The sequence below is a fragment of the Pelecanus crispus genome, chromosome 2 (genome assembly GCF_030463565.1).
Source record: "Pelecanus crispus isolate bPelCri1 chromosome 2, bPelCri1.pri, whole genome shotgun sequence".
NCBI classification, from domain to species: domain Eukaryota; kingdom Metazoa; phylum Chordata; class Aves; order Pelecaniformes; family Pelecanidae; genus Pelecanus; species Pelecanus crispus.
The window spans coordinates 146,069,823-146,081,918 of NC_134644.1; the positions used below are offsets into that span (position 1 = coordinate 146,069,823).

Here is a 12,096-nt window from a genome sequence, read left to right on the forward strand (position 1 = left end):
AACCTCTGTCCACATACGCATACCTATAATGAGTAGATGTGAAAAGATGTATGTCAGCCTTCAAAACTGCATGCACACCTAAATGTAAGATTTTTGAAATCACAAAGTAAGAAAACGTAGTTAGTTCAGGTCAGAGCTGTGGTTTCGTTGCAAAAGAAAACAATGTAACAATGCATTTAATTTTATACATGCCCACCTTTCTAAATGCAAATAAGTCTATATTTCTGTTAAGCTTCCTTTTTTGTTTCTGTATAATCCTCAGTGGCCATGGAAGTCAACTAATGCAATACTCTGAAGGCCAAAATGTCTCAATCTTTTGCCCAAAAATCTAGGAATTGTAACTGTGCAGTTGAAGAGACAAGTATTCTGAGATAGGTTGAAACTAATGAAGTAGCTAACTAAACACTTAGGTAATGGACTAACAAGAGGCTGTTTGTAAATCATCAAATGGCTTACAAAAGTCCACAAAAGTCACTTGTAAAGAACAAGATGTGCAGACCAGGGCATAACCAAATTCAGATTTTAAAAATATACAACACGATTTGAATATATGTTGCTGATAACTCAAACTTTCCTGTTGTTTAGGCCATGAATTAAGCAATAAGCTCTGATAAGCTGATTAACCTATGAAAATAAGGGAAGAGATGACGTAAGAAACTCTGTGAGTGTATGGGGTTTATTTTGGATTCAAGCTGCTGCAGGCTAAGACACTAATATATGCTGTTTCATCTCAATGTAATGCTTGTGATCTATGAAATTGTGTTGACAACAAAAATAAAAAAATCTGGACACCAAATCTAGCTTTGAGTAGCATGGGGCAAATCTTCTGCCCCATGGAAGTGGCAAAATTAGAAAAAGACTGTAGAAGTTCCCACCATAATCAGTGGGTGAACAGCAATATTCTTGGAGTGACTCAGCTTTGAGGTTGACAGCAATGGCCAAAGAGAAAAATGGGCCATTAACAGTGGTATATCCAGCAAAGAGCAGCCACCAGTGACATCTGTCATGACAATACAAATATGAAAATGGTAGATATTCAATTGTCTTTGCTCACTGTCTCTGTCACTCAGATACAGGGATTAGATAATGAAGAAAGTGAAGGAATTTCTAACAGTGAATATGCAATACTGTAAATTACATCTGGTTACAGATATGGTGGGAATGTACAATTTGAAGCAATAAATGACTGTGGGTGTTATAAAGGGCTGGCCAGACATCACTCCAAAACACCATCAAAGCCTCCATTGTGATAAGATCAAGGAGAAACGCTGGTGAACTGTTAGGGAGAATGGCAAAGGGTTGAACTCTGTCATTATCAAGTATAACCTTTGACCTAATACAGTCTATTCTCCTCAGTGAAGATATTCGCACCAGACAGATATGTCAAACCATTAATTAAAATGATACTTGTCTCATTTTGATTTATAGACTGGACAAGTAGTATAATTAAATTTGATTTTATATAGGAAAACAGTTTTTTATTTCATATATTTGGTATTACAAGCTAATCTGCTGTTTCTTGTGTTACTTTACCCAATACATATTACTCAAAATAGATAAGTCTCCCTATTATGTCAAAGGTACTTAATTCCGAGTGAAATCTTGAATCTGTTGCAGTCAATGGAATTCTTTCCGATTATATTCAACTGGGCCAAGTTTTCACTCAGTAGGCAAGAAAGGCAACATTCAAAAAATATTCAAGCTACAGTTTATAAAAAAGAAGAATATATAGGACTTAAATAAATATCTATTACAACTTTTTGTTATAATTTTCAATAGATTTTCAGTAGCCTGAATAATGTTTTACTGGTTCGTTGAAAAAATAAACATGGATGTTGTTCTAAGTTGTTTAAGACTTCAATTGTTTAGTAGTGCAGTGTTTTGCATAGGAAATGACTAATTCAGAGGAACAAATGAGATTAGTTTCTTTTCATTTATATGCCTGCTAAACTTCTGCATGGTGGACTCTCAACCCCTTGAAAGAGAAAAAAAAAAAAAAGAAACAAAGACATTAAAAATACACCAATACCTCTTGAATATAAAGCTTTAGCTGTAAATCACGATTAAGCAAATATTTCCAAGGCTGATCAATACCACTGCTTAAAAAAGCTTACATTACAAGCCATTCCAATTCTTTCCCAAAATGTTTACCTAAATTAGTTGAAAGGCCACAATTTTGTACAACAAAAATTTTAATTAAGCCTTGTGCTTGAAGTGTTTCTGCAATTACTCCCTTTAGTTCCATTAGGATGTAGCCCCAATTAAAATGTATTGTTAATATTACAAGATAACATTTGCTGGTGGTACAAAATTGAAGATATGCCTCCATGTAATTTTAGATTATTCCTTGCTGTGAGTTTTTGAATTATTTTCTGTCAATAAAGCTTTTTTTTATTCTCTTGCCAATGAAATATTTTAATCAGTTCACTCAAATGCTGGGTCTCTGAAAACAGGCAAGTTCTACAAAATTAAATACCTTTTGTACCCTAGTATTCAGTTAAAGCTTTGTGTTAGTCATTTTTGTTGTAGTAAAATAACAAGTGAAAAATTAATGGGGTCACAGTATTCTCTGACTGTAGCAAGCAAATATTGTAACTGTGAGGGGAAAAAAATCAGGATTTGATCCTTCAACTTTAATTAACATTGTTAGTACTTACTCAAGTGATTATGCCCACTGAGGGCTGCTGTGCATATATTTTTCCTATTGAGATTCTCCATCTAGCCTTGAGTTATTCATAGGAAGTAAACCTGCCAGGTCAAAGTCTTTCACGTGCATTTGTTTATCTGTATTTTTAATGTCTTTCACTTATTTAATAGTGCTATGCAGAACTAAAATTGTTCTGTATTTCTTGCATTAGATACTATGTAAAACTTGTTTTGATCAAAAGCACAATTAAGTTAATGGTCAACTAGATTTCAGAACAACTTCTTGATATACAGGAAGAAAAAAGGAACAGTTATATTCAATGACTAAGAAAAATAGCAATTCTAAAAACACAGGTAACACCACATAAGCGTGCTATCATTTGTTGTGGATTATTTTGGGGGGATCAAGAAAAGGTCATAATTCTATCTTTTATTCAGTATTGTTACAAGTACTTCCCTAAGAATATATAAATATTTGGCCCAAATATTTTGCACAAAAAGAGTAACAGAGATCTTCAGATTCCACCAATTCCACTCTATTAAAAAAAAAAAAACAACCAAACAAACAAAAAACCAAAACAGCATCCAAAAAGCACTTCTAAAGAATGACTAATTCTTGGAATTTTGGCCTATTATTTACAAATACTTAGCCTCACATTTTTCAGTATTTATTAGATTAAAACTAACAAGGATTTGTTAAGATTCACATTTAACTGTCCAAACCTCTACAAACATTATCCCAAATCCTACCACCACATTTGTATATATGTATATATACACATTTGAGTATTTCTGTTAAACTCAGTCTGTCCACCCCATTGTGAAAACTCTTGAAGTGTCTGCAGTACCTCTTTTTAATCTGTAAGGACTCTCTGGGGTAGGGAGTGCACCTTGTGGGTATTAATGGCTCATCATGAGATGGTGAGAGTCTCACAGAGACAGGACTGGGTCAGTCTTTGCATAAATTGTTTTAGCCCAGAACCTGACCGTAGAAAGGAGGGTGATTTCCCCTGAAAGCTGAGACAGGGGAAGGAGACAGCAGAGGACCTGTCTTGCATAGCTGGAAGGAGTGGGCATTCCCTCCCCTGCACTCCCCTTGTTAGTGCTTTGTGAGCAGCTGCCACACACCCCAATCTCCTCTGACTGCTCTCTTCTTCTGAGCTGAACACAGAAGCCACAAAACAGTATCCTAATCAAATCTCACCAGCTATTGCCTGTGAGGGCCATATCCCAAAAGAGATGATGGATCAAATGCTACTGGGAAATGAGTGGGTGAAACAGTCAAATTTCAGTGAATTCACAGAATCACGGAAAGACTGAGGTTGGAAGGGACCTCTGGAGGCTTCGGGAGAGTATGAAGAAATACTCTATCCCTCCTTTGGAGGAAAGTGGGGAAAACAGGTAACACAAACATTTTGGGAGGCTATGTCTTTTTAGTGCTCTTATTTCAATTCCTACACAAAATCACAGAAGGGTTGAGGTTGGAAGGCACCTCTGGAGATCCAACCCCCTCCTTTGCTCAAAGCAGAGTCAGCTACAGCCAGTTGACCAGGACTGTGTCCAGTCAGTTTTTGAATATCTCCAAAGATGGAGACTGCACAACCTCTCTGGACCACCTATTCCAGTGTATAATCTGTAAGTGTTTAAACTGAAAAAATTTTTTCTTATATCTAAATTGAATTTAAACAAGGCATTCTGCCTTGTTTTTCTCTCAGGGAAAAGAAAATTCAGAAGGATGTTAGTCTTTAAGGTCAAGGTGATGTCTCGGCACACCTGTTAAATCCACCTCTTCTCCCTGGACTGTACTGCAATGCACTTCATCCAAATCCAATGCAGTACAGAGGTAGTCAAGCATCAGGTACTATTGTGTCATGCAAAAAATGGTATGAGAAGAAATAATAATATGTCTTTGGCCTATAAGGGTTTATTTGGGTCAAGATGGTGTGAGCAATTACATGTTAGTAAGATGGTAACTCCCGGTGTGTTAGATGAAACGCTTGTGTGGTACACTCTCGAGGGGTCTGCAGTCAAAGACGCCAGTGTCTAAGGGATAGCTGCCCTTCAGAAAAATCGGAACCACATGTACAGTGGACCTGTTTGGCCTCAGAGGACAGACTGGATCTAATTACAGGCAAAGCACATATGATAGACATGAGAGGAGCTCTGTACCATCTGCTCTGCTACTGATCAAACCCTTTTATACCACATTGTTTGCCAATGAAAACAGCCTTTTGGAAAAAAATAGTACTCTTTCTTCTGACAAATCTAAAGCCCTGCTGAAGATACTGAGTCACGCATCCTGCTAAGGTTATACCTTTTAATGGGCTAGTACATGAATAATAGGAATTCTATTAGCCAGATAGTACAGATTGTTAATCAGTTCAAGTTGCTTACAAGTTTCAATGACGTGTATATCCATTATACTCACGCTCTTGTAAATAAAGCCCTAATAAATTAGTTATGATTTTTTAGAGTTTTCTATACTATACTATATTTATGTGTGAAAATATACCTGTAGGTTAGTAGGTGCTAGATAATAAGTATAGCTGTGACTGGGTTGCCATCTTTTGAATGGACATAAAACTATGCAATAAAGTCCAAGACAATTTTTTAAAAGGTGAGAGGGTAGAAGGATTTTTAACTGAACTATTCTGGGACAATTATTACCCAGGTGATTACATTCTTGTCTAAATGCCTCTGCAGCTGGATGGAATACACTACCTACTTTCCATACAGTGATGAACAGACTCTGCTTTCCATTTCAAACCTGTGAAATATGTTAGCTAAACCCCTTCCCTAGCTTAGAAGCACACTGAAAGTTTTAGGTAACATTTGGAAAATATTTTTACATCTGTCAGTGAAAGTATCCATTTATCAAAAATATACAATCTATGACTTTTTAGTATTCCAGCATGTCCCTGCTTTTTTCTTTCTTGACAACCTACAGTTTGTTTTTGTGCCATAAAACATCCATCCTGTACATTTCCAATAAGCTTGGTCTACTGTGATACATTGAAGTCCCCACTGAGTTTTTGCTGCTTTTCTCCTCCCTTTTCAACATATAACCTGAATTACCCGAATTAAAGCAGCTCTCCTCCCTGGTGAGTTCAAAAGTGGCAAATTCCACCAGATTGTTCTTCCTAACATAATGATATAAAAAGTAGGAGGAAAGGAGTCTGCTCTCTGCAGACTTAGCTACTTCTGACCTCATGTTCCCAGCCTTTTACAGCTGAGGTGTTAAGTGGTTTTCCCTCTCAGATCCCAAAGTGTCTAATTCCCCAGCATCCTCTGCTGAACTTTCCCAGGCTGCAACTGGCAGCCCAGACATCCACAGCATCACGCGACAAAAACCAGCTACACAAACAGACCAGGAGAGCTTTGAAAAAAGTGTCTGCTTTCAAATACGGTGGAGTCAAGTCTCATGCTGTAGCTGTTTCTTTGTCTCCACTTTTTATTATTAGTATTTTCCCTCTGTCTCACAGATTTTTAGTAGACCTACCAGTTATGACTAAGTAGCCAATGCTAAAATGCTTTAAAAATTCCTCATTGTTTACCATACATCAAGAAACAGAGGGGTTTTTTTCCTTTTGTGTTTGACAGCACACTCTATATAAATACACAGTTCTGAAAGGGATATTAAATGGCATCTATAGAGTTATGTATGAAAGCAACTCTAGTCTAAACTAATGCCAAGGGGTAATGACAGCCTAATTGGCTTGGCTTGTTTGGCACGTCACAAATGTTTTTACAATGGTTCTTAGCAGATGAAGAGTCGGAAAACAAATTTCTGCAAGTTGTGGAGAAATTACTATAAAATAGTAAAACACAGCCTGTTAAGGCCTTCCTAAAATTGGTTTCATATTCTACCATCTGTAATGTTAACATTTCAGAGCACATTTCTCTGAACTGTAAATGCTATTTGTCTGATGGACAAGCTTCTTTCACTTATACTTACATTACATTTCAACAAACACCCTAGTATATGACAGTGGTTAAAAATGCTGTTCTTCAAGGAGTGAGTTAACTTTTCCCACATGAATACTAAAATCATTATAGATTATATAGGATCCATTCATTGTTTTCTTAAGGATTTAGCACTGAACAAAGAAAGGACCAGTGCAACCTCTATGAGATGTTCTTCTGCGAAGCAAAAACCTGTGTCACATAAACAAAGAGCAGTGACCTGTCCCTCTAACTTGCTGAGTACGCAGGACAAGTTCCACACATTTAGTGCTTACTTTTCTAGATGTAACCTGTTTGAAAAACTAAGGATTTTGCTAAAACCTGTGAAACTGAAAAGGACAAAAAAGGATATTAACAACAGTAACACAGATTGCTGAAGCAGAGCTAGAGCTAATTTTGTTGCCAAGGAACAATCAGCATGTAGAGTCAAACACAAGCTATACATGCCTCAAAAATAACAGAATAAGCAACCAGTGTTACTTGATCTGCATCCTTTAAGAGATAATACATTCTGTGCAACCATTGGCTCCCCTGAACATTTTTAACTGTTTAAAAGATTCAGAAGGTCTTAACTTAAGCACCTTTATTGTTAGGACATCCTAGATTATCTTCAAAACTGTTTTGCTACAGGAGACAGTAAAAGCAGTGTGAATTGCACAGAAACCAGGAAGAAAGTGGAAATATATGCTGTAAACTTCTTCACTAATGGACCTTTTCTGGTGACCTTAGACAAGGGGGTTCCTTTTCATGATGCAGTAGCTCTGGAGGTACTCTCAGGAGACTTTAAGGAGAAGACAGTATTGTCAGATACCACATATTGCTGCATGCAACAACGGCTGAAAGGTTTTTCCATTAAAGGCAGACTGTGTCATAGCACTCTGCACAACTTTCCCAGGAAGGGAAGACCAATTTGTTTTCCTCCATTTTGAGCCATTTTCTGTGTCCCAGGGGAGTTCTAACTAAACAGACAGAGAAAATAGCTGGAGAAAAGATTGGAAAGGAGAGTGACAGCTAAATAGTAATTGCATTAAGCTTGAATACAGAAGCTAAGTGGAATCTTAAGATAAAAACTTGGCACTCATGAATTTTGGCATAGAAACTCTTCTGTCCTGATGGTTGCTTATAGCAGTTCAAGCATGTATTAAATAATAGCAGTAATTAAAAAAAACTGCATTTAATTAAGACAAACTTCATACACTTTAAAATATCAGTTGATGACAACTGAAACCAATAGTAACAATACATTGATTTTAACTGATATTTTTCTTTTATAGCATAATGTGTCCCCAAGCCTTATAGCTAGCAAGGGGATTTTAAGGGCATCTAATTTAAAGAATTCAGGAAGGAGTCCTTTTGGGATAATACATTTATATGTCAGTAATCCATGTACATTTGATGAAAAATAATTTTGTTTTCCTTACAATCCAATCATTTCTACCAAAAAAAATTGATCCACAAAATTCTAATTTTATTTGGTGATCTTTGGGGAATCTTTAGCAAGTTGATTGCTTTACTTTTGTGTTTACTGTCCATGTTAGATCAAGAACAGTTCCTCTTTATTTCATTTCTATAACCCTACAATTTTTATCAAGTGTTGCTAGGATTGTTACTTTGATGTGATGGCAAAACAATAAAAAGGGGTGGATAAGTGTAAATTCCATTTTCCCTTTAAGTTTACTGTTATTTAGTTTTACTCTGGATATATCCGTTTGCGAATGTCAGATAGTCTTAAAACCACAGACAAAGCTCATCAGTTTGACTGAACATAGAAATTGTTTCTAATATTCTGATACTCTTAAGTATACCTAATAGCTCAACAGCCAAGAAAAAACAATCTTCTTGAAATTAATATTGTTTGTCATCTACCATGAAAATCCACAGTGTATCTCAAACTGTTATTTTTTGTGCTTCAGTTTTATGTTTAAATTAGAATTTAATTAATTAAAAGGGCTCACATTCTTCAGCTCTCTAGCTAAGTTCCCAAGCAATCAAGGATTATTTAAACAAATTTTGCTCCTGAGCTTGAGACTTGCCCATGAGATAAAAAATCGGCTATTTTCAATTTGAAATTGGTACATGGCATACATGCCATTCAGAAGGCAGTAAAATCTGCCACTACAGAATCATTACAGACCTGTGGATAAAGACAAAGGAAAGAAAAAGATATCATATGATTAGCCTCCAACTTTATTAATTTAACTCATCTGGGAGCTATCCAGCAATAATTCTTCCAATGAAGGTCATAATTCTTCTTTAATTGTTTCCACCTGGTACAGTACTGCCATCAATCCCTTCTTCTTCTCTACCTCTCTGTACTTGGCTCTCATCGTCATGCCTTCCATCACTCATGACTTCCCAGTCTATCCTTGTACTAGCATTAAGGCACAAGGGCAAAGAGGTATGTTTTTTTTGTTGTGTCAGACCACAGAATCTCCAGCTTCACTCTTCCATTGCTGGATGCTTTCCCTGTATTCAGTCCCTATTCCTGTTTATACTTTCTGAGAATTAATTCCTGCCCTGCTCCTGCTACAGTCTGACATGCTGAGCTTTTCATTATAACCTGCCCCCTTGAGATTCGACAAAGTAAGTTGAAAATTACTAACCACCCCTGACTTTTCGAATTCCTTTTCCCCTCTCCTGCTCCTTTCATACTCATCCCCATACACCACCAGATCACACACCCCCCAAAAATAAAAAATCTCAAACAGGTAATGAAAATCCTTTAGCAGACAAAAATCTTCATTAGCAAATTAATGTACCAACCAGAAAGTTAAGGCCTACTAACTCAAATATTTGAAGACACTCAGACTACAGAGTCATTGGTACACTTAAGTAAACTCCATTGCTTAGCATGCTAAGCCAAGTCATGCCTTGCCATGCTCCCAGGTACCCTGAGGAGAAAAGGCGAACTATGAGACCCTTAAAGAAATTAATCTGGACAAAGGTCATCTCTTTCTTCCCTTCCCAACACATTGCTTTTATGATTGCAGTAACATCATTTTGGAGAGTCAGACTCTAAACATGACATCTGTAAACACTCTGTTACTGGTCATTTTTCTCTGACAAAGTTTACTGTGTTTCCTCATTAGCATGTGGATCATGAATGGTTTTAATTTTGGAACATAAATGCAGTTTGCACACTAGTAAGCATACAAAATTTATAGTAAATACGTAGTGTTAAGGCAGTAAGCAGCAAACATTTTTGGAGAAAACTTAATTTGTATTTTCAATCAGAATAGGTAAGAGTGATTAGTAATTGTGGTGAATCTATTTATCCAGGAACACAGACTTGGCTAGAAAGGAAATTTTTTATTAGTGGGATAGCATTTCACTATTTATTGATTTATGTCTAAAATAAATGAGAATATGTTCTATTGCTCTTGAGGTGGATGACATGAGATTGAAGTAGGTATTTTAATATCCTGTTTAATGTCAAGTTAGAAAATTAGATTCTTCCTTAACCTTTGAGTTTTAGTCATAAAAAGACTGATGGTTCAGGACCTACCAGTGTTTGAAGATATACCATCTATTCAAATGGAAAGGGCTGACAGCTCCAGGGCTGGCAAAATCCCTAGATGTTTATGGGAAAAATATTACCTGCCCATTGGTTTGTGAAGGTAGCTCAAAAATTTTGAATGAATTCATGTAAAGCTATTTGTACGTATTTTTTCAGGTATGCTAAAGAAAGTGAAGGCATGGGTAGCATTGCTAATAAGACTTATCTGGAGTCATAGATTACATAAAAAGAAAACAATAAGGGAGAAATGGGTCCTATCAGAGAGGACAACAAAAGCAATTGAACTGGGAGCTTCATATTTTGGGACAAATTCATTGCACTTCCCTTGTAGTTACACTATTGCTGAAGGGAAAAGTGTTATCTATTTACATGAAAGGCCCTTCTTCTCTACCTATAATGTTGAAGTGAAAAAGGATCATATCATATGTTTACAAAACAAAGATCCCACACTTCGTATTGCTTAAGCAAATCTGGCACACCAGTAGCTGAAAATAATAGATTAGCCTGTTGCTTGTTTCTGAAACATTCACACAGCAATACCTGTCAGCAAATTGGTTTAAGATTTAAGAGACTGAATAATAATGATTCTGTAATTATTCTTCAACATGCAATGCCTTCTGGAAACCATAGTGCAGATCATCCTCCCAAAACAGCTTTAATGTCCATGAGTCTTAGCAAAGTCCTTCTATCTAAAGATGGCCTTTCAGTTCAGTTTGTTTATTTTGATTTGTTGTATAGACAACATTTTCAGCTCAGAGCAAGAAGATGAATGGAAATAAAGAATGACACATTTGCAATAAGATTTTTGTGGCAAAGACCTTTACTTAGATATTGTGGTTTCAATGCAACCACAACACAATGACAAACTTCCTTTTTAAATGACAGATCTAATTGTAAAGTTAAAATTATAGCTCCACGGGGGGGGGGGGGGGGAGGGGGGGGGAAGTTGAAGACACAATATCTACTCTATGTCTGGATGTGGCTGTATTCCCAACAAAATCGTTCCTATTATTCATGAGTTGATTTACACTTTTTATCTCCCCATAACATGCAGCATTTATTTACTCTTACATTTTGAGGCATTACAGTTTCTGCTGACATGGGTATTTTCCCAAAATAGAACATTACAGCAGTCCTCTGCTAGACATTTAAGTCATGTGTATGTTTATTTTTTCATTTCTTTCTTGAACTTTCTAACTGTGAGCAGGCTGGGAAAGTGGAGTCATGATGAATGAGAGTTTGCTTTAAAAAAAAAAAAAAAAAAAGGAGAAATGTAGACATTTGATGTAACATTGAAAAATTCACAGCCTCCTACCTTGAAAACAAACATTTCCCGGCGAAGAATAGCCAGAGTGTTGAAGTTCCCATCACAGATGTTAGGCTTGGCTCCGGGATAGGAAGGTTTGTCACCAGTGGGTGGCCGGGGAGGTTTAGGTTGCCTGTCATTCTTCCGCGGGTCTGCTGGAGGGACTGAACGATGTGGGGGCACTGTTGGCAGAGGTCTTGTTGGTGGTGGGATCCTGTCAGGTGGACCTTTAAAAATACAGCAGCAGGATGCAATTTACATGCCCACCAGTGGCACTCAAAGAAGAAGTACACAACAAAAACCTGCTGTAAGCAGTGCAAATCCTACAGTGGAAGGGGAATGGAAAAAATGACCTAACATACCTTTCCTGTCTTATTAAAGGGTATAATGAATGACTACCATAAAACCAAGGCATGAATGAAGAAAATAATTACTTTTCACTATCCAGAATCTTCCTTCCTTATTGAAACAATGTTCCAATAAAACCTGTAAAGCATGCATAGTCCACCATCATTTCAGATGAGAAGTAATTCATAGGACATACTTTACCAACAGAGAAAGAACTGTTAAAACAGAATAATTGTTTATTGTACAAAATAAAGGAAAACAAAAGTCTGTTCCTATCAAGATCGTCAGCAGTCATTGGATTTTCAACCCTCATTTT

At 36.6% G+C, this 12,096-nt stretch overlaps 1 protein-coding gene across 1 annotated transcript in view; it reads right to left on the reverse strand.

The window, feature by feature from the left end:
- MMP16 (matrix metallopeptidase 16) overlaps positions 1-12,096 on the reverse strand; it is a 182,384-nt gene that overhangs the window by 35,983 nt on the left and 134,305 nt on the right. Inside the window, exon 6 of the mRNA XM_075705269.1 lies at positions 11,442-11,659. Coding sequence (XP_075561384.1) covers positions 11,442-11,659 — 218 coding nt within the window. The remainder of the gene's footprint in view (positions 1-11,441; positions 11,660-12,096) is intronic.